The sequence below is a fragment of the Pelophylax lessonae genome, assembly GCF_965119305.1.
Source record: "Pelophylax lessonae genome assembly, chromosome: 1".
Lineage (NCBI taxonomy): Eukaryota > Metazoa > Chordata > Amphibia > Anura > Ranidae > Pelophylax > Pelophylax lessonae.
Genome location: NC_138768.1, coordinates 186,092,727 through 186,116,337, shown reverse-complemented (window position 1 = coordinate 186,116,337; position 23,611 = coordinate 186,092,727). Strand labels below are relative to the sequence as shown.

The window sequence follows — 23,611 nt, the reverse complement described above, 5'->3', positions numbered from 1 at the left end:
GCACCGCAAAATCTCGCGCATGCGCAGTTCTATGCGATCGGCATAGTACGGGTTTCCACGTCACTGCCCATTGCCTCCTGAGAGTGATGAGTAAGAGCTCCCAGGACGCATTGCAGAGCAGGAAGTGACGGCGCAGGCCGCGGCCAGAGGGAGGAAGTGGAAGGAAGGTAAGTATATTTTCTTTAAAAACAAGGTAAGTAAATCAAACAAAAAAAATGGGATTATCTAATTCTTTTTCAGGTTATTTAGAGCAATCGGATGGGCCAAAGTGGATTTTGAGCCTGGAACTCTGCTTTAAGTACGACAAAACATATAGTTTTGGTATAATAATACTACTACTTAAACTTCATATCAAGGTTATTTGCTAAATTGCTACTTGACACTAGATTGCCTTTTCTGTCTAGCCATACTGTGGTCTCCATTGGCTGTTAGAGTGAGTTTTGATTGTGTATATACTTTATAAACCCACCTATAGTACCTAAAGCGGACCTAGACACAAAATCAAAAAGATTAGAAGGTGGCAACAATATGGCTTTGATCTAACATGTGCAGGAAGTTTGTACAGATTGTCAAGATGAAGCCCCCATATTTTAAACCTTTGCAAGTTAGACTGCTTTGGGAAGAATCTTTGAAAAATAATAAATGGTAAGACTGGGTTTTTCACTGTTGTCCTCTTTGTACGGCCAGTCATTCTCAATGACACCCCAGCACACTTTATGAGCTTTCCTATTTTGCAGCACAGTAATGCACTACCATGTTGTGGACTGCTGCAATTTAAATAGCACAAGCAACTTTTTTGGTGTTAGGCAGCCCAGTCAATTGAATTTTCTGACTAAAAACTGAAGGGAATGTGCAGCATAGCATAGCGTGGGCACACTGCAACTGTGTGAACCCAGTCAGCATCAAGCCAGTGCTGCCAAAAATTTCTTTTTTCTTCTTCTTCTTTTTTCTTCTTCTTCTTTTTTCTTCTTCTTCTTTTTTCTTCTTCTTCTTTTTTCTTCTTCTTCTTTTTTCTTCTTCTTCTTCTTCTTTTTTCTTCTTCTTCTTCTTCTTCTTTTTTCTTCTTCTTCTTCTTTTTTCTTCTTCTTCTTCTTCTTTTTTCTTCTTCTTCTTCTTCTTTTTTCTTCTTCTTCTTTTTTTTTCTTCTTCTTCTTTTTTTTTCTTCTTCTTCTTCTTTTTTCTTCTTCCTTCTTCTTTTTTTCTTCTTCTTCTTCTTTTTTCTTCTTTCGCAGAAACACTCTTAAGGCCTGTGTACACAATCAGAAAATCATACAAAAAAAATACCGCTTTCAAAGCAATCTGATTGTTGGTACACAGGTTTCATCTAAAATTTTAGATGGGGGGAAAAACACAAAAAATTATCGTATGATTTTTGTCCAAAAATACAGTACAACACATGACATCACTTCTGAATTTTTATAAACCAACCACTAAAGTCCTACAGTTTACACTAGGCAAGTGGTAATAGTATGAAAATAATTTTTTACTGTTTTGTAAAAAATGTATTTTGGATATTTGGCAATCCAGCTCTAGGATTTAACCAGTGGTGCCAAGTGGGTGATCTGATCCTTTCTCTGCTCCTGTTAAACCGTACATGGTCATCCTTGTCCTGTCCCCCCAAACCCGTGACCGGACCATAGCCATGTGCACAGGGTGTGCCTGGTCACACCCTAATCACCTAGGGCACATTAGCATTATTGCTCTGTTTGCCAGTGAGGAGATGGGAAAGATCTCTCTAGGACCTGCTCTGCCATAAGAGAAGTGCCACACACTTCTATTTCACTGTGCCAGCAGGGAGAGTAATGTACCGGGCCATATACATGTAGGCAAACGCACGCATTTGTATTCAAACTTTGGGGTGCACACCCTAATGCAATAGGCTGCGCACACCTATGGACCGGACGGTAAAGGAGCTCCTGTTCTTCTTGACCATCAATGTTTCTTTACATACACATCTCGTGCAACTTCATAGCCGTATTTAATGGGTTGACAGATTCAAAATACACAGTGATAAGTATCTCCTTGTTCTTGCATACCCATATAGCAGGGGCTCTAAAAGTGTGGATGTGGTAGAAGAAAACCATGATAATTCTCAGATAACTTTAGGGAAAAAAAACAAAGCATGAAAAGAAGGGTAGATGTCGGTTTCCATTTATTGACATCCTTTTTACATAATGCTTTTGGGGATGTAACAGTGGAAGGTAAAAGTCTTCTATTTTAGCTACGATTGGTGTATATAACCTAAAGCATTATGGTAGTTACTATGTATGTGTTTGTGGGATTGGGGTGTATTCCCTGATTTTGTGTGGGTATTATGTAAACTCTTTACGGATTCATAATTAAAGAGTAAGATGCATAGATTGGAGGATACTACAGATAAAATTGCAGTTTGCCTTCACTCCTACTTTAAATGGCTTATAAAGTGACCGTTATTCTCAAGCTAGGTAAATTTAACACAACATGCACTGGGCGTATTAAAGTAGTATTAAACGTATAAAAAAGCTGCTTGTGTACTTCATACATAGCCATTCTTCTTTTACTTTTAACTCTAAAAACCTGAAATGTTTGTCTATGAATGCTAGAAAAAAATTGATCTTGTATGGTTTCTCTCATTTCAGGTACACACGGAATCTGGTAGATGAAGGAAATGGAAAGTTTAATCTGATGATTCTATGCTGGGGTGAAGGAAATGGCAGGTAAAAATGAGAACTTTAGGCTCCATTCACACTTGTGCGACTTGTCATGTGACTTTGGATCCCACATTTTCCAATGATAACTATTCATATCTGTAACTTCAAAGTAATTCCTTCACTACTTTGGTCGGTTCATGCAACTTGGGGTCCATAGACCTCAATGCAAACCCTCAAGTCACATGAAAATCGCACCTGCATGATACAGATGCAATCTTGGGTGCAGCTTGTGTGTGACTTGTCAATGCGCGCAATGGAAAGAAAAATAGTATGCCCCCCCATGCATGCAGTGGAAAAAAAAACAGACCCTTATCCGGGCATGCAGCCCCCCTCCTCCCAAAAGCACCATGTCCCCATATTGATGGAGACAAGGGCCTCTTTCCTCCCTCCCCCCCCCCCCCCCCCCTCACAACCATGGCCAGTGGTTGTGGGAGGTCTGAGGGCCAGGGGCTTATTGGAATCTGGAAGCCCCCTTTAACCCCCAGATCCCACCCCCCAATGTAAAGGATCATGGGGTATTCACCAAAAAGTGAGTAAAGACGCGAAAGACATTTAAAAAAACCCTACGGCTCTGATGAAGGCTACCGCCATCTGCCTGCTCTGCTGTGTTACAGCTCTTCAATAGCTGAGGGATGGGGCCACCCGATGACCAAACCCTCATGACAACTCCGCATGCTCTCCCATGTGATAAATCCATGCAGTATGTACAGCTGTTTCGATTCCCTCAGGGTCCTTCCTCAAGTAAAGGCCCGTACACATGATACGAAAATCGGAAGGAAAATTTAGTTCGAACGATTTACCGATTTTGGATTGTTAGTACAGTATAGTGCTTTTGACAGCAGGCTATAAAAAAATTTATCGCACGTCAACACAACGTCCGATTTTTCGTTTTAATTAGTACAGTTTTAGTTCGAAAAAAAATCGTAAGAGCAAGACTAGTCATGCTCAGAAACGAAAGAACACATACAAAACAATTCAACACTTCTCAAGTTGAATTCTGTCGTACGGGAATTTTTGTATGAAAGTAATTTCTTCACTTTCCACATGAGACTAGCATGCAACAAAAAACGGACGACAACTCGTTCGATAATCTGATCGTGTGTACGAGGCCTAAAGCATGCATGAAACTGAAGCTACCAATCTCCCAAAATTTTACTTTGCTATTAGCCCCTCTTTCAAGCTCCCCCATACTGCACTGTGTAAAGCTCCTTTCACACGGCCGCTCCGCTGCTTAAAGCGGAGTTCCAGCCATTTACTCACCTGTCCAACGGTCCAGCGATGCGGCCGCCGGAAGCCTCGATCCTCTCCCTCGGCGCCGGCATCACTGCTGTGGGCACCCGGCTGTTACAGTTTGCGGCTTCACAGCCGGGTACCCACTGCGCATGCGCGAGTCGCGCTGCGCGCTGTGATTGGCCGGCAATCTTCTGGGACCTCTGACGTGTCCCAGAAGATTGCAGGGAGGGAGGGGGAGAGGAGAACTTCCGCTCAGGGCGCCGCGGCGCTCCGAGCGGAAGTGGGAGCGGGTACCTGTCAAAACTAGGTACCCGCTCCCCCCCCAAAAAATGACATGCCAAATGTGGCATGTCGGGGGGTCAGGACTCCCTAAAGCGGAAGTTCCACTTTTGGGTGGAACTCCGCTTTAAGTCTGCTGCGGGACTTTTTTTTTTTTTTTTTCACGGAGCGGATGACATTTGTGTCATCCGCTCCGTGTGTCCGCATATCATCCCATCCGTTTGCGGATGATATGCGGACATAATGTAAGTATACGGCATTGCGGATGACACAGCTGACATCCGATTTTCCTTCCTTTCCGTTTTTTACACGGATGAAAAAATAGGGTTCTGTTCCATTCGAAAAAATGGAACGGAACTGAAAGGAGGAAAATCGGATGTCAGCGGATGGTATTCCGCTGACATCCGCAATGCCATTCACTTACATTATGTCCGCAAATCATCCGCAAACGGATGGGATGATTTGCGGACACACGGAGCGGCCGTGTGAAAGGACCCTTACTGTTTGTAAGAAACAAAGCTTCTAAATACCTTTTTGTGATATATCTTCAGGCTGTTTTTTTGGTAACAACCACTTTAATTGCTCATTTCAATTGGTAACCTGAAACACCTTCAGGTTTAGGGAATGTGGGCAGAAATATGCATTTTTCAACTGGGTTTTCCCATGAAAGCAAGAAAAGCGCTCATTGCACTTGTGGTGGTTAATGGTATCCCAAACATGGGTAGCAGTCACGCAATATGTTGTGCGAAAAATGTGCATTGCAAAAACATGCTTGGCTTGCTGCCAAAAAGTACAAGAGCTACTTTGACTTGATTGTTGTGCGTTGGGCAGCCAATTCAAGTGAAAAAGTGTGAAAGAAATTCATCACAAAGTTGTGAATGCAGAACTTCTCACAGAGCAGCATTAAAGATGGCATTTGTATAATTACAATATACTCAAAGGCTATTTTTTTTATACCCTATTTTCCATCCATATTGTAACCTGTAAAAAAAAAAAAAACACATTGAAGAACTATTGATGCATTTTCTCAAAAATAGGAATACATCCAAGTCAGCATTTACATCCTTTAGGTTGTATATCGCCCAACTCTGCTATCCATTTAACCTCCCGTGTATCAACTGTAGTTTCCTGTTGTGTGTGTGTGTGTGTGTGTGTGTTGCCTGAAGTCTTGTTTTGTTGTATAGGGGTACAACAAATCTCTAAATTATTGTATAGTAAAGGTCTAACTATTGCTTTGTGTGCTCTGAATAAAAAAAAAAAATGCAATTCATTTAAATGGGCTGCATTGGGTTTGGGCTCTCATGGGAGCAGGCGGTTTTACCTCTGCTGCGGGCGGGAGTGGGTGGTCAAAAAATATTGCGGGGAACGGTGCAATTTGGTGTAATGTATTTTCCGGCGTATACGACGACTTTTTTTTAAAAATATGCCCCAAAAATCGGGGGTAGTTTTATACGCCAGGTACTGTAGCTTCAGCTAGTTACAGAACATTCCTATTAAAAATGTTAGCCCGCTGGATATGTATACAGTACCTTTTGGCAACTTACAGAAGGTCCCTGTGCTGTAATACTCTATGTACCGTGCTGAGCCAATCACGGCAAGCAGTGTATTCTATTAATGCATACAAAGCCTGCTCGGATTGGCTGAGTCAGAGAGGCGGGCTTATACAACCTTTTCCAATCCGAGCAGGCTTTTTATGCAATAGAATACACAGCTTGCCGTGATTGGCTCAGCGTGGTTCATAGAGTATTACAGCACAGGGATGTTCTTTAAGTAGCCAAAGCTTACTGTATACACATCCAGCGGGCTAAACTATTAATAATGGAGAAGTTCTGTATGTAGCAGAAGCGGGGCTAAAATATTTAATAGGGACGTGATGGCTCCACTGATATTATGATTTGGTGTTGCCTCAGAATAGGAGGTAGTCTTATATGGCGAGTATAGGGCAAAACCGTTGGAATGGACACAAACATTGCGGGTGCGGGTGGTCCCGGTCATACATTCAGCGGGTGCGGGTTTAATAAAACAGTCCCGTGCAGGGCTCTACACCAAACCACACAAAACATAGTGCATGCACTACTTTTAAAAAAACGTACCGTGCCAAATCTCATGTAACTGTGGTGTCATGCGGTCTAGTGCCTGCGTATTCACTACATTTACACTTTGTGTTTGAGGTGCCATTTGGGGTGCCAATAACAATCTATTGGCAACTGCAGCAGATCAAATGCAGTGCATTTGGAATGCAGAGTGGGAAACACACACACAACGCACCTTTCCTGCACCGTATTCTGATGTGAACCAGCTCCTAATGTAGAATCTTCAGGTGCTGTTCAAAGTCTTAGGGCATCATAGGTGGAAGTAAAAAAATGTGTTTGAGACCAACTTTATATCTCAGCTGGTGTGCAGCCAATCTACCTTTTTAATTTAGTGTGTGTATAGATTTGTTGCTAAGGACAATTTTATCAGAGAGGGAGAACTTATCTTATTTTATTCCCCCAATGAGCTAAAGTAGTGTGTGTGTGTGTGTGTGTGTGTGTGTGTGTGTGTGTGTGTGTGTGTGTGTGTGTGTGTGTGTGTGTGTGTGTGTGTGTGTGTGTGTGTGTGTGTGTGTGTGTGTGTGTGTGTGTGTGTGTGTGTGTGTGTGTGTGTGTGTGTGTGTGTGTGTGTGTGTGTGTGTGTGTGTGTGTGTGTGTGTGTGTGTGTGTGTGTGTGTGTGTGTGTGTGTGTGTGTGTGTGTGTGTGTGTGTGTGTGTGTGTGTGTGTGTGTGTGTGTGTGTGTGTGTGTGTGTGTGTGTGTGTGTGTGTGTGTGTGTGTGTGTGTGTGTGTGTGTGTGTGTGTGTGTGTGTGTGTGTGTGTGTGTGTGTGTGTGTGTGTGTGTGTGTGTGTGTGTGTGTGTGTGTGTGTGTGTGTGTGTGTGTGTGTGTGTGTGTGTGTGTGTGTGTGTGTGTGTGTGTGTTTGTGTGTGTTTTCCCTTGAGCTGTTCAAGACTTCTGTCTTATCATGTACAAACTCTCTAATTATGTGCATTCCTTCACGTACATTAATGTTTATGCTGTGTTACTTTAAAAGTAAGGTAGTAGACATTCTCTTGTCAAAGTTGTCAAATATTGCTGCAATAATTCCACAATCGATGCAAGTTTTAACTTAAATTTCAGACATCTATCTCATTTTCTGTCAAACAAGTACAATAGGTGTTGGTTTGTGTGCAAGTCTTTAGTATACCAGTCACAAATCACTAATGGTCTAGGATCCATCTACTTCCACATGACATTGAAGATGCTTTATTGCTCCTAACCATACTACGTGTCATTGCCCGTGTTGTAGATTGTTCTTTTCAGCTAAATGCTTTCTCCCTATGTTCCCTGGCGTTCCATTTCCAAAAAAAATAAAAAATATTGTGTGTTCTATGCAGCTTTCCCAAAACAGATAGAATTAAGGGCCTTTAGGCACAATGCATGGCATATCCCATTACAAAATACTGCCGGCATACTTGGTGTTATGAGTGGCTTGTTGACACGTGAAGTTTGCAGATTTACAGTATATAGGGTATTGCTGCACAGTCAAACTCCACTTCCTTGTGTGCTCATTACAGAACATAGGCTGATGTGAGGATTCAAAGTCTGTTTGAGCATTACAGGTACACTATATGTTAAAGTATGCAAACGCCCCTCCACATTTTTTAGTTCAGGTGTTACCCCTGTTACGGGTTAATGTGTTGACGACATACAAACATTTTTTGGAAACAGTTTGAGGAAGGTAATTTTTCTATTCAGCACAACTGTATCCTTATGCACAAAATGTAGTATGAAGGCATTCAAGTTGCCTGATCACAACCCTACCAAAAACCAACTGCATTTTGTAGACCAAATTTGTCTACAAAATTATAGGGCACCAGATACATAAAAGTTGGTGTCTTACTGCTGCAGAGTAATAGAACAATCAATACTTTGCTTGTTTTATGGTCCTTTGATCCGCCATTCTAAGCTGTTTAAAATTTTTCCTCCATGCAGCAGTATACACGATCACACCAACTCGCACTGCTTCTTGAAGATTCTCCAGGGCAACCTGAAGGAGACAATGTACGAATGGCCACAGAAAAAATTGAATGGAGCAATGGTGAAAAAATCTGAGACGGTGCTGAGGTTAAATCAATGTGCATACATCAATGGTAAGTTAATCATAGTTAAGATGGCTAACACTTTGCACTTTTAAGGGGACACCTTCCTTTGGAGGTGACCAAAATATATCAGCAAGCAGATGTGGAAAAAAAAAGATGGTGATATCTGTTAAGAGTAGGGAAACATTTTGTTGAATTAGTGCAGTTATTTGAATGTATCTAGATTTTTTTTTTTTTTTTTTCTGAAATGTGGAGAATCCTAAAGATCATGAGGCATGTTTGCCTTGATTCCTGTTTTTCTGATTTACTGCTGAGCAGGTAATTATATATTGGAAAGATACCTGTAATGGCATATCAAAAAGTTTAATGACAGATTTGCCTGGTTTATTTTATCACATACACTATATTACCAAATGTATTGGGACGCCTGTCTTTACATGCACTTTAATGCATCCCTGTCCGTGAGCCAATAGACCTCAAGTGGTCCTATGATCCCAGGCGCAAGAGGGGAGACTCAGTCAGTTCCCTCCAAGCCCTGATGCCACAGGTGAAAACAAATGACAAACCCAATATGTGAAACCTGGGTAAGAGTTCCCCTCTAAAATTTACAGATCCTACACTTTGGACAATTTAATCAGTAACAGATTCTGTAGCTTAATTCCTTTGGGTGGAAGAGTTCTTGAAGTAAGGGGGTCCGAGATCTTCAGAGAACTGACGGGGCCCAAGGATAAGGCTGTGCAATGACAAGCAAAATTGAATTGGTTAAACAGGGGGTTTCCCAGCGAAAGGCCTTTGATGTAGAAAAAGGGTGGGGATAAAGAGCTACACAGACCCTACCATCTCGCTCATGTCCTACACTGCAGACGGGAGAAAATGGCGGGTAAAGGAGACCCTAACAGCCGCTCTGTCTCCCCATGCAGCAACGGCTGCTACTCTGCCTGCAGACTGAGTGGGAGGGGAAAGTCAGGCTTGACCCACTATATTAAAATTAAAAATACTAATTATATACACCCATTTTATTTTTTTTACCATAAATGTTTGTTTTTGAAGTGAAATGGGAGGGCAGAAATGTGGGAACTGGCATGACTGGTGTTTAAGGTGTACATTTTTGTTTAATAAAAATCTTACAAACATACAACATATTTTTATATACCGCATATACTCGAGTATAAGCTAAGGCACCTAATTTTACTACAAAAAACTGTGAAAACGTATTGACTTGAGTATGAGCCTAGGGTGGGAAATGCAGAAGCTACTTGACCCAACTGGATCCCCACAAGACCCGGTGCAGGGGCTGCAGACATGGTATAGGAGATGCTGGGCTGTGGGCATGGCACAGGAGATGGTACAGGCATGACACGTTTATGGTACAGGTGAGGCAGTGCTGCCGGCATGGTACATGAGTCTCACTTAACTTTACCTGCAGTGCTGCTGAGGAGTCTCCCTTACCTTTCCGCCTTGCATTTAAAAATGGCGCCGCCCGGTGCCAACACGTCACTGCGCATGTGCCGCCTGCCCAGGAATAGCCGAACATGTACAGGCTTTCCCGAGTGGCGGCGCATGTGCACTGACGGGGAAAAGGTAAGTGAGACCGGGACTCAAGTATAAGCCGAGGGGGGCTTTTTCAGCATGAAAAAACATGCTGAAAAACTCGGTTTTTGCTCGAGTATATACCCTATACAAAATAAATAACATTCTATATAAACAAACAAAGATCGCTTACTTCAGCATAGTAAACAAACTGGCTTTTTTTACTGGGGGGGGGGGGCATCAACAGAATAAACCTACAAACCAAGGTCCCTTTCACACTGGCTTTCTGCCCGGCGGACTCAGTTTTTTGCAAACCTGTCACGTCCCCGCACTTCTCTATGGGAGATTGGATGAAAACGGACCGCCTGTACATTTTCATCCGATTTGATCCTCTAGACGAATGGAAAATAGGGTTTCCATTCCTCTGGATTTCACAGATCGGATAGCAGCGGGTGTCAGCGGAGATGTCACCTCTGACATCCGCTGCGCCATAGGGGTGCATGGAGCATCCGATCAGACCTGATCGGAAAGCCCTTGTGAAAGGGGCCCAATACATATGATGATCATATTAGAACAATAACACACCACAACAAAGCCCTAACCTCCACCTAAACACACTCAGGCTAAGAAATGATTACACATTTAACCCATGTCAGTACTCCTATCATCATTGAGAAGGCTAATGTGCTTCCGATCCTCAATTCTTGAAGAATCTTTACCCTTTGACAGAAGAATCACCGCAGATTGTCGCATGAATTGAGAGAACGTACCCTCTCTGACAGCTATTAAAAGCCTCCACCAACTACGGGGCCAGAGTAACCTTAAAGTGCTTAAAAAAAAAAAAATTTAAAAAATCGACTGTCAATCCATCAGGTCCAGGCGACTTCATGACCAGCTTATTCGCCTTAACCACATCATCTGCAGTGATGTCCTCTGTCAAAACTCACCAGAGAACTGCCATTTCCAAGTGCTGGAATAGCATGCCTGCCCGATCAAGGTCCCGCCTGCCCATGAGGTCAGCGTAATATGACCTGGCGGTTTCCAGAATCCCTGACTTTGACTTGATCAAGGAACCCGTACTGTCAACCAGGCCTACAACTGACTTAACTGCTCTACCTTTTTTGCAATTCTGGTTGGTCGGGTGAATATTTCCCATAATCCTTTTCGAGAACCAAAGAGGCATCCCTCTAATATTGACACTGCCTGAGCAAGAGTTTAACTTCAGAGATCCCCTCCGGACCTCCATTATTCTAGACAAGCCTATCAAGCTTCCTCCGCAAATGCTGGTAGGTGACAACGATCCTCTGACTTACTGCTGCAAAAGTCCATGATCAATACCTGTGCCTGAAAAAAAATCCTTAAAGGATTGAATCCCCTTCTCATCATCCAGGAGTGCCGAGTTCGGCTTACAGGTACCCCTCCCCCTAGGTGGTGTATCAGGGCTGTTCAGAGTCAGACAAAATACAGTGATCTGAAAACTCCACCACCTGACAAACTGGTGCCGAGAAGGCAGAGTTCCCCTTTTTTAAAAAAAAAAAAAAAACCTGATCTATTCTACTCTACTACCTTGCTAGAAGTGAATCCCCGTGTCGTCTGGGCAGCAATGAATGTGCACATCAACCAGACCTGCTTCTCTAGCTATTTTTGTTTTATTTATTTATATATTCAAAAAGCTGCCCCAGTCCAGCCTGGCTCCTTAGCTCCTGTCCTTAGTCCTAGTGACTGTGTTGAAATCACCATAGTGACTGTGTTGAAATCACCACCGAAGACAACTTGCTGGGCTATATTTCCTGTCCGACTTTGTCTTGGGCCAATAGATGTTGTTCAGGTGCAGGTCCTGACCCCCCCCCCCCCCCCATGGAGAGGTCTAAGACCATCTCCCCATTTCTATCTCAATTCTCTACAAACAGGTTATCGTGCCAGAAAAAAGTACCACAACTCCAGTGTAAGGCTTGGCCACAAGAGACCAGAAGGAGGGGCTGCGCCTTCACTCCCTCTTTGCCAGATGAATATCAGCCAAACTAGACAACCGCATCTCTTGCAGAAAGAATATCCATATCAAACCTGCTAAGCAAAAATAAGGCCATGTTATGAGCACTTACTGATTTTATGCTGACGACGTTAATGGTCGCCACCTTCAAAGCCGAACTTGATGATTGAGGTACACGTTTCTTAGCCTGCTTACCCCCCCCCCCCCCACCCCCCTCCCTACTCAGTCCCTACACTCTCTTTTATGTTCCCTGTGATTCCTCTTCCATGGAAATCGGACTCCTCACCTGCAGAACCCTCATCCTCCACCTCAGAAAACACTTCAAACTTATTGGACACCTCCACCCTCCCAAGTTCAGGTACGGGCACATTGTTGCTCTTCCCAGACTTTTTGGGCCTCAAACCACACCATATCTTTGTGGGACAATTCTGACAGCAAAGCCACCTCCCCCTTCCCTTCCATTTCACCATTACCCACAACCACATCCACCCCACTCACAAGAGTCCCCCCCCCCCCTTCACCCCAGCATCCACACCTTCATTCACTCCATCCCCCGGCACCTTGCGCCCTCTAGTCCTCAGACGCAGGGGAGTGGGGGTCAGTTTGCACACTGGTCCAGCTCCCTCCACAGCCCTACTGCCTCTGGGGAGACTGACACAGGAGGATCACGCACAACAACCACGGACACTGACTCAGGGGGCACAACATTGGATGGACCATCAGACATTGATTGCACTGAGACAATGGGGACAGACATTGGGGACCCCTGGCACAGCCCCCCTCTCCTCTGCCTCCATGTTCGGGCGAAAACTTTCACCAAAGCTTACTGGTTATGCAAGGCCTCATGCCACTGGCTGTATGCATGCCCAAACTTATCACAAAGATTGCATTTGATCTTATTGCAATCCTTAGCCAAATGCCCCAGGCCCTAATACAGAGAGCACTTCATCTCTGGACATGAGGAGGCGAAATGACCCAGAGAACTGCACTTATTACAGAGCTTGGGCTGCCCAGGGTAAAACCAGACAACCTGATCCTTCCCAATGAAGGCTGAGGAGGCTGGACCACATTCCCACACGCATGCAACCTCCTCTGCACCAACCACCCACCTGTCCGAATGCCCCTTTCATCCAGTCTTCTTCAATGGGGTCAGAAGCTCTCCAAATCTCAGCCAGACAGGTCAGCAGAAGAAATGGATTCATTCCTCACCAGGATGGTGACATTCTTTACAAGAGGGTGGCGTGAGACCAGCTTTGGGACGAGTCCTTCCCACTCCAGCAGACCCCTATACACACGCTCATTCTTCTCCCAAAACATATCGAGAGACTCGGGTGAACAAGGGACAGATCATACTTCTAGGAGCCTACCAGACTGATCAGAGCAAAGATTTAATCTGCCTTGAAAGCCATAGCCAAAATATTGTTCAACAACCCTCCTTTTTATAGGGGGGGGCAGCCCCATCCTCCCACCTAAGTACTACATTCCTCCACCTAAAAGACAGGGGTGCAGATGGCAGACCTGCAGCACATCTCCCTCCTGAGCTGCCTGCCTAATGTGACCCCCCCCCCCCCTTATACCAGTCAGAGCCCCAGCATAAGTTTTTTACTAGCAGGATTAGACATGCCAGATCTCAAAGCTGCACCATTAGTTGCAGGGGCCTCAGAACCCCCGCTCTGCAAATCTTTACCAGAGGCAGTAACAGCTGTCACTCCATCCACCAACACGCATACATTCCCCTTTCAAGCATTACAAATGGCTTTATCATTCACATATTTATTTTACCATCTGTGGCACTACTGCTCCCAGTAGACCCACTCACACCAGGTGCTGCTGCCTTCATCTCCTCCTCCTCCAACATACCCCTCTTGGGTAAAAGCCTGCCACTCCTTGTCACTTTTCCTGGGATTTCATGAACACCTTTCACAGTGCAGCTGACATTTCTTTTCCCACCATTATCTGCTATACCTGCAGCAACCAGTGCGGATTGTGTAGCAAAAATGGTAGATCACTTACACACCCCCCCCCCCCCCCAGCAGAGTTCAATCAGTTGGCTTACTGTCATTGTCCAGAGACATAGTATTCATAGCAGGTCAGAATCCAAGACCTCTTAGTAGCAGAGTCCAGTCCTGCAGGTGCAGCAGCCATCTTCACTGCAGAGCCCTGTGCATACACAGGAGGTTTTCCCTCCAAAACACTGCTCTCCATGCTGCTCTTTATGCTGGAGTCCATGCTGTCCGTTTTTAGCAAAGCATAGCTTCTCGGTAAATTTTTACTTTTTACAGGTCCAGATTCAGAGTCCTCACCATCATTCTCATCCGCAGAATCCACTTAAAAGCAAAAGGTTCTTCCACTTAAGGGATTCTCCATTTCCTGAAAAAATTTAAGCAGCCCTCTGCCCTTTTCCTGTTCCTCCAGCTTGCTGGGGAGGGAGGGAGGCAGAGGCTGACATTTCCTCCGCTTAAACCGATTCTGAGGTGGATGGAATTTTTAAGGGGCGCAGCATCCAGGACCCCCCTCTTCACTCTCCACCCGTACTGTCACCGCCGATGCTTTTCCGTTTCCTCCCTCATTCTCCGGAACTTTCCCTAAAAGCTCCTAATGACCTAACCAGATTCTGCTGGGGCTTTATGGCGTTCTCCAAAACTTTAACCTCCGGTTTCAGACTGTCTCTTCTTGCGTCATGTTTTATTATGCACGGCTTTCTTTTTCCTGTAGTCGGCTTTCAGGCTTACCAGATTTTCCTCATCCTTTTTTAATGTTCTTTAGATGTTCAGCAACCTGCTCTCTGGAAGCAGGGGTCGATTCCTCCTTTTTTTTTTTTTTTTTTTTTTTTTTTTTTTTTTTTAGGGCCATAGCTGAGGTCTTTAGATTAAGTTTGAAGCTGGGGATCGCAGATTAGATCCCTCAGGGGGACCATCGCCTGGGTCATTCCCCCAGAATCTTCCATCCTCACTGGGGCCAGGTAACTCACCTGGTGTCTGGAGAGGGAGAGATGCAGCACAAACGACCACTCTGGTGAAGAGACTGATGTGACTGGCTCAGTGTTTAAAGCGGAGTTCCACCCATTTTTTAATACGTTGGATTACATAGATGTATGTAATCCCCTTTAAAACGACTTTTACCAATGGAAACTTTTTTTTTTTTTTGCTAGTAAATACCTTTATTTTCTTGTTTATTCCTCCTCTCCTCACTTCCGGGTCCGATCGGCGATGACGTCATTCGGCGATTCGCAGTGTGAGCTGGGATTTATTCCATGCCAGAAATCTCGCAGTATTATCCAAGAGCTGAGCTGTGCTGTGTGTATTGAGGCCGTTCCCTGCCCCGCCTCCGCCCCGCCTCCTCTCAGTGAGTTGTACTGTATGCATTGTATTTAGGCCGTTCTCTGCCCCGCCTCCTCTCAGTGAGTTGTACTGTATGCATTGTATTCAGGACGTGCTCTGCCCCGCCTCCTCTCAGTGAGCTCAGTGAGGATATAATGCTTTCAGTCCTCGCTCACTGAGAGGAGGCGGGGCAGAGAACGGCCTAAATACAATGCATACAGTACAACTCACTGAGAGGAGGCGGGGCAGAGGCGGGGCAGGGAACGGCCTCAATACACACAGTACAGCTCAGCTCTTGGGTAATACTGCGAGATTTCTGGCATGGAATAAATCCCAGCTCACACTGCGAATCGCCGAATGACGTCATCGCCGATCGGACCCGGAAGTGAGGAGAGGAGGAATAAACAAGAAAATAAGGTATTTACTAGCAAAAAAAAAAAATTTCCATTGGTAAAAGTCGTTTTAAAGGGGATTACATGCATCTAAAGTTACGAAAATGGGTGGAACTCCACTTTAAGGTGTAGGCTCCACTGTTGTCATCCAGATCTTGACTTACTGGTTTGTGTAACAAACCTGTAGTCAGTGAAGTCTATAATGTGTGAACACCTACACTGCAGGCTTTTTAGAGGTTTGTTATTCACTTGGTAGTAAAGCCACAACAGCCCTGTGGCCTGGATCTTTTTAAAAGACATCAGCAGCAGTAGCTACAATTGCTACATTGGCAGAAATCTTTTGACAAGATATTCTCAATGTGTCATGCAATAAGGTTTTATCTGTCTGTGCCCTACATAACTGCATTTAGAAGGCTTGAAAAATATTTATCTAAGATTGCTACAAGTAGCTTGACTTCTACATATTTTACAACCATACGGTGTCTGAACTGTTACATAATCCTCAACAGTACTGATATCTAAGGGTTTATGTTCAAGGTAAAAGTATTGATTATATGCATATTTCTACATATCTGGCTTGCGAAAACTCCCTTTGCACAAGCCAATCACTTGTAGTTTTGTTTAAAGGATTAGTCTAGGTTCATTTTATGCCTTATATTATACTGTCACAAGTGAATAAACCTTTTTATATTCATGTTTACATGGCCATAACTGTTTCAACATAACCATCTAGTTTATCACACATCTGTTTCTTTTTCAGTTGTCATAAAATTGTTGCACATAAGCAGTTGTGAGATTAGAGTGGTAGAAGATTGGAATATTTGCTTACATTGGTCTGCTTTTATTAAAAAATTATATTGTGCCATACCCAGAAAGATCTGAAAGCCATAGAGCAAGGGCTGACTGGCAATGTTCGGTTCAGAGGGCAAGTACAAACCCGAGGCCCATGGTGCAGCAACTCGGCTCCCCTCCCACTCTCCCTCTTCCCTGTCTCCTCCTGACCCCCAATTCCAGGCTGAAGCTTGGCTCCAGGTACTCTGTACTCACTGGCCGAATCCAGGTTCCCGACCTGGCCAGCAGGAAGTAGTTGGGGGAGCTCGATGGGGGGCTGCCTGGGGGAATAGAGTCTCCAGTGGGGCATGGAACCAGCCTCTGCTCAGACAGTTTACACCATCCATGCTGGGGGAGAGGCCTGCGCTCTTTCCATGTCTTCATCCCGCACTCAGTAGATCATCGGTGGGGACTTTTTACTTTTCTTCACCAGGAATTCTTTAGGCATGTCTGTGGCAGAAGCGGTGCAGCCTTTTTAACCACTTACTGCCTGCCCACTGTCAAATGACAGTGGAGTGGTGCAGCTCTCGTTCTGGGACACCGTCATATGACAGCGCACCAGAACGGCCACTCTTGCGTGCCCACGGGGCGTGCAGTGTGGCAATCGTGGCCACGCCGTGTTGCATGGACATGGCGCGACCCCGATCTTGGTAAAGAGCCATTGACATGGCTCTTTACCCATGTGATTGGCTGTGTCCAATCACAGCTGGTCACATGTAAATGAGGAAGTGCCATTGATCGGCTCTCCTCGCCTCACACTGTCAGAGTGTGTGGCGAGGAGAGCCGATCAGTGGCTCCTCCTCAAAGGGAAGCTAAGGACTGATCTTCAGTGCCCTGATTACAGGAAAGTAAAAAAAATGTGCCCATACGTCCCCCCAACCAGCGCCCACCATCAGTGCTCAGTGCCCACAATCAGTGCCCAAAGGGCTGCCAGTCAGTACTCATCTGTGCCGCCTGTCAGTGCCCATCAGTGCGGCATATTATTATTACCTCCTCATCAGTGCCCATCAGTGCAGCCTATCAGCGCACATCAGTGAAGGAGAAAAATGACTTGTTTTTCAAAATTTACTCACAGAAATTTTTTTTTTTTTGTTTTCTTAAGAAATTAAAAACCCAGTGGTGATTAAATACCACCAAAAAGCTCTATTTGTGTGGGGAAAAAATGATAAAAATTTCATATTGACCGTGCAATTGTCATTCAAATTGTGACAGCGCTAAAGCTGAAACTTGGCCTGGGCAGGAAGGGGGTAAAATTGCACTGTATTGAAGTGGTTAAAGGGCATCAGAGTGGCCCGGGGGGGGGGGGGGGGGCAATTTCCCCCTGGCTCAGTCCTCCCCTACCATAGAGGCCTTTAGGCTTGTACAGTAAAACCAGTCAAGCATGTGTGGACTTTTTTTGTTTGTTTGTTTTTTTTTTTTTTTTTTTTTTATTTCCTGGCAACATCCGAGCTCACATAGTTGACATCTAATTTCATTGCCCCATTCTAACCAGTTTTCAGCACAAATTCACTGGGGTCCTTTCACAAAGCTTATTTTAAACGTCTTTATGTCATAACCATATGCAGTTCATATGCATATTGCATAGATTTTGAATTGTTGTGCTTCATTTTTAAACCATTGCAAGCTTTGAATTCTTGAGGATCACTCATTTATCTCCAGCTAAAATGGCTTCCATTTCTGCTCTCTGCAAAATATATATAATGAAACTTCACAGTTAATGCCTACAAGAGGCTGGAGGGAAGTCCAGGCAGTCATTTTATAACCAATTTAAGTTTATACACTGATTGTAGCCAGTGGCGGCTGGTGCTCAAAATTTGGGGGGGGGGGGGGGGGCGCAAACAGAAAAAATCGAATAGGCATTGCTTTGTGGCAAAAAATTGCGTGACTTTGAGGTCACAAAAGTGCGAAAGGGGCCTTCAGTAATCAAAGTATAGTGTGCCCCCCTTCAATGTAGAGTTACCACAGCGTGCCCCCATTCAATGCAGAGTTACCACAGCGTGCCCCCATTCAATGCAGAGTTACCACAGCATGCCCCCATTCAATGCAGAGTTACCACAGCATGCCCCCATCAATGCAGTGACCAGCATGTCCCCATCAATGCAGTGACTTGCAGCACTTACCGGTGGTGACCGAATGTTCATGACTCGAGTGGTGCACTGGTGTGGTGTCTCTCTCTTCCAGACTGGAGTTCCAGATGACCTCCGAGACGCTGCGCAGCCTGGTGACTGCCTGTGCCTGGTCTGGACGGATGGATCAGATTCCGGTCCGGTGACTCCGGTCTCCGCTCTGCTCCGCTCTCTGCTGTTGCCGCCGTCACTCCCGTCTCCCGCCGTTACCGTCTGTCCACTGCAGTCGGACTCGGTGCGGCAGCGTGACTGATGCACGCGACGTCAGTATGGGGCCATGGGATGTCCTGGATGATGATTGGTCCAGGCTGTAGACTGGACCAATCACAGCCAGGATATCAGGAAAGTGGGGGTGTCCTAGCGCAATGACTTGCGCCCAGGTTACGCCCCCAGAAGGCAGCCAATCGGCGCCTCTTCTGGGATGTAAACCCCCCCCATAGCCACCAGTGCCACCACATAGGCCGGCGAACACAATTTTTTTTTTTTTTTCACAGCTTTTATTTGTTCTTTTTGTAATTTTTTTTATTTTTTTTAGGGGTAGGGGGGGCGGCGCCCCCTATGCACGGGCCGCCACTGATTGTAGCTGTGTTTAGCACACGTGCAACAAAAACAATTGGATACTGTTCATGATACTTTTTTAATTTTGTACAAACGCCTACATTTTCAGGACCAGGTTCTTCAAAGTCTAAGCAGCACCTTGAAGGGGGTACACCCCAAAAGCTTGTCCTGAAAATGTGGAGGTTAGGGCAAATAAAGTTTCACAGACAGTATACAAACAATAATTCTACCATAAAATGGCAAACTAAAAAAAAAAAAAATACAATTGTAAAAATTTACAATTGCATGGAAATACTGAAAAACACTAAGCCTGTGTGAATAAAAAAAAAAAAAAAATTGGTTGTCACTGAATAACTGTGCACAATTAGATTCATGTTTAACTTGTTTTCCTTCTCATGGTAAAAATCTCCTCATGTTGAACATCATATGTGACTTGTATGCTGAGAAAATGCAGCAGAGTGCGAATAGTATTTGTCTTTTCCTGTCAGACATGTCCTAGCCATTTGTTGACAGCCTTTGCAATGATGGCACATTCTCTGAATATTTTTTTTTTTTCGTGTTCTCCTAGTGGCTGCAAACCTCTCAAACTGGCTAGGTAACTGCACACCTTTTTCACTTGATTTCCACAGTGCACGAGGGAATTTGTGCTAGGAAACTGCATCCAGTGCTTGGATGGCTGCACCCTGGCCCTGTGCATAAAAGCAGTCTTGTGGCCAGTTTAGAGGTTTGCTTTTTAGGAGACCCCTTTTTTCCCCTTGGATTGGGGGATTCCTGCAGAAGGCTTTAATATATATTTTGAAATGGTAATAGAGATGAAAGTGCTTTACCCTGGCACTTGGGGCATGGCAGGGCTGTGTATGTAGGATACCTGTGTAGCACTGCCCCCTAGGGAGCCACTGAGAATTACATGTTCTTGGGTCCCCTGGGTTACTACTAGCAACTGATGGCAGATATACGGCATTAACAGTTCTTGGCTCAGACAATGAACAGTCCAGGGGAATTTTTTTTTTTTTTTTTTCTACCAACGTATGTAGCAGAAAACCAATTGGCCTAAAATGTTAAATTTTGATTTTTACATTTATTTATTTTTTTTGGGGGGGGGGGAGATTTCATATAATAAAATGTGAAAAATATTGTTGTTTTTGCAAAATTGTCGCTATTTTTTTGTTTATAGCGCATGATCAAAAAATCGCACAGGTGATCAAATACTACCAAAAGAAAGCTCTGTTTGGGGGGGAAAAAAAGGACGTCCATTTCATTTCGGGTACAGCGTCCCTCGACCGTGCAATTGTCCGTTAAAGTCACACAGTGCAGAATAGGCCCTGGTCAGGAAGGGGGTAAAATCTTCTGGGGCTTAAGTGGTTAATGCAGACAATGCTTTAAGGTAAAAGGGAAAAAAAAAAACGTTTTTATAAACACTTAAATTGTAGCCCCAGCACTGCTTTAGCCTGGATACATAGAATAGATTAGTGGCTGCTATTTGTATCTTCTAATTAATCTGTCAATCCTTCTTCCTAGATTCCATTGGCCTTCACAGAGTGGAAAACCCAAGCCACACAGAAACAGCCGTGAGCCTCCACTTGTATAGCCCTCCATTTAACCACTGTCAAACTTTTGACCAACGAACGGGACACAAAAACACAGTGAAAATGACATTTTGGAGCAAATATGGAGAACGAACTCCAGTGGTAAGTGTAAATGTAGGGATGTGTAGTATGAGGAAAAATGTTTGGTTGGCCAGGCGAGGGAAGTTGCACATCCAACGAAATGAAGAAAATGAGTGAGATATAAGGTACACTATATTGCCAAAAGTATTGTGACCCCCTTCCTTTACACGCACATGAACTTTAATGGCATCCCGAACTTGGTCTGTAGGATTCAATATTGGGTTGACCCACCCTTTGCAGCTATATCAGCTTCAACTCTTCTTGGAAGGCTGTCTACATGGTTTACAATTGTGTCTATGGGAATGTTTGACCATTGTTCCAGAAGCCCATTAGTGAGGTCAGGCACTGATCATGGAGAGAAGGCCTGGCTCGCAGTCTCCACTCCAATTCATCCCAAAGCTTTTTTATTGGGTTAGGGCAGGACCCTGTGCAGGCCAGTCAAGTTCCTCCACCCCAAACTCGCTCATTCCTGTCTTTTGGACCTTGCTTTGTGTACTGGTGCACATTCATGTTGGAACAGGAAGGGGCCAACCCCAAACTATTCCCACAAATATGGGGAAATTATGAAGTTCTCCAAAATGTCTTGGTATGCTGACGCCTTAAGAGTTCTCTTTACTGGAACTAAGGGGTCAAGCCCAACCCCACACCACTATCTCTCTCCCCCCCCCCCCCTCCACCAGTTATTTGGACCAGTGCTCAAAGCAAGGTCCATAAAGACATGGATGAGTGAGTTTGGGGTGGAGGAACTGCCCCCAACCCAATAAAAAAAACTTTTGGGATGAATTGGAGTGGAGACTGCAAACCAGGCCTTTTCTCCAACATCAGTGCCTGACCTCACAAATGCACTTCTGGAAAAACATTCCCATAGACACACTCCTAAACCTTGTGGACAGCTTTCCCAGAAGAGCTGAAGCTGTTAAGGGTGGGCCAACTCAATATTGAATCCTACGGACTAAGACTGGGATGCCATTAAAGTTCATGTGCGTTTTATAGGCAGGGGTCCCAATACTTTTGACAATATAGTGTATGTGGGGAAAGAGGAATTGGTAAGCCATGTGCAACTCTCCACAGGTGAAGGGGACATTACAGGATGAAGCTGATCTATAGAATTGTTTTTCACAGATCTAAATTCTAGCCCCAGCCTTTTCTTTTGATGGATGCACCTAAGTGACTTCATGCAGTGTTCTATGTGCATCCGATGCCAAACTTTATTTTAGCTGCAGTTAAAAATAAAATACTTATACTTATAGAATATTTATCTAAAGCTTTATATCTGGACCAAAGATTGTATAAATGGAAATGTAATAACACGTATGGACATTTTATGTTGCTGATAGATGCAGTCTGACACTCCATCTATCAGCAACACAAGTGTGCAACATTTAGTGCCGGTTCACATTTGTGCAGCTTGCGAGATCGCATGTAATTCGGAGCGCACTGCTCCTTCATTACATGCGATCTCATGTGCGGATGCGAAATTCAGCCATACACTTTGTATGGCTGAATTCGCACTGTATCCGCACCAAACATGCACAGGACCCTTTTTTTTTCAGCCGCATCAGGATCGGATCACACAGTGGTTCACACTTGTGCGATCCGATTCTGTGCGAACTGTCAGATCGCACTGCGATATGCGATCAAACTGGGGGTGTCGTTAACATTTAATTGACACCCCCTGCGTATCGCATATGGCAGTGTGAACTGCCAGAGGGGCGGATGCGATGCGGGATCACGCAGCATATTCGCAGCGTTCCCGCATCGCACAAGTGTGAACCGGCACTTAAAGGCTAGTAAACACTAAGAAAATCGGGCGAACCTTTTCGTACGATTTTCATATAGTATGCACACAACTTTCTACAGCCGATTCAGAATTTTCGTACAAAAATTCTCGCAGATACAAACTCCAAAAATGTTTGCCGTACAAACATTTTTGGAGTTTGTATTTTTGTTTTAATGTGTACCGTTTTTGTACAAGAAAAAGAAAAATCAGAAAGACTGCGCTTGATCAGAAACAATAAACAACAACAACAACAACAAAAAAAAAGCCTTTGTCGTGCGAGAATTTTCGTATGAATTTTCTTTCATCGGTTCTGATTTGCTGTGAAACAACTAGAAAAATGGATATTGTTCGCCCGATTTTTTTATAGTGTGTACCCCACTTAACAGTTTTGATGATAATGTATCCACCCAGAGCACTGGACCTCCACTAACGTACTCCACCAAAGTATTCTTGTATATGATATAAAAAATGTAAAGATCTGAAAATCTTAACATAAAGACTGTTTAGTTAATCAAGCTTTTTAAAATTTACGCTTTTTTTTTTTTTTTTTTTAACAGGCAACCATACAATCACAGGAAAACAACTAGATATGCCCAGAATGTTGTATTGGAAGCCTTCATGAAAACAAACTGTGGGGTCCTAAAATACTGGAGTTGATTTGCTTTGCATGAGAAATTGCACTTGCGAGAAAACTATCCTCAGAGCTTGTTTGAATAAGGTGAAGCTCTGCCGAATTCCATCATCCAATCATGTGCAAACAATTTTTTATTTTTTTTTCCATGAACTTGATTTGGGCTTTGATGCAAAGTGAAACTTTATTACAATCGCAAAGCTCTGGGGCAGATTTACTTGCAAGAGTGCAACTTCCCTTGAAAGTGAACAGCCTATTGCCTTTATTGTCATCTGCAAGCCTCTGAAATTTCTTGACCAAACTGTACATAACACCCTCAGTAGGATTTACAAGATGGCAGTTTTGGAATATTAAATGTTTTTTTTAGCAAGTTCCTCCTCAGGGCTTACGCCTAGTCTAGAAAAACTTTTATTTTTTAAAACAAATTATTTTTACTTTTTTATAAGGATCTGTATAATTGTGCATGTCC

General features: G+C 44.1%; 1 protein-coding gene across 1 annotated transcript in view; it reads left to right on the top strand.

Moving 5' to 3' along the window:
- CDO1 (cysteine dioxygenase type 1) overlaps window positions 1–23,296 on the top strand; it is a 45,128-nt gene extending 21,832 nt beyond the window's left edge. The window contains exons 2-5 of the mRNA XM_082243015.1: window positions 2,619–2,696; window positions 8,211–8,368; window positions 20,583–20,752; window positions 23,069–23,296. Of these exons, the coding sequence (XP_082099141.1) occupies window positions 2,619–2,696; window positions 8,211–8,368; window positions 20,583–20,752; window positions 23,069–23,098 (436 nt within the window). The 3' untranslated portion in view covers window positions 23,099–23,296. The remainder of the gene's footprint in view (window positions 1–2,618; window positions 2,697–8,210; window positions 8,369–20,582; window positions 20,753–23,068) is intronic.
- The last annotated feature ends 315 nt before the right edge of the window (window positions 23,297–23,611 follow it).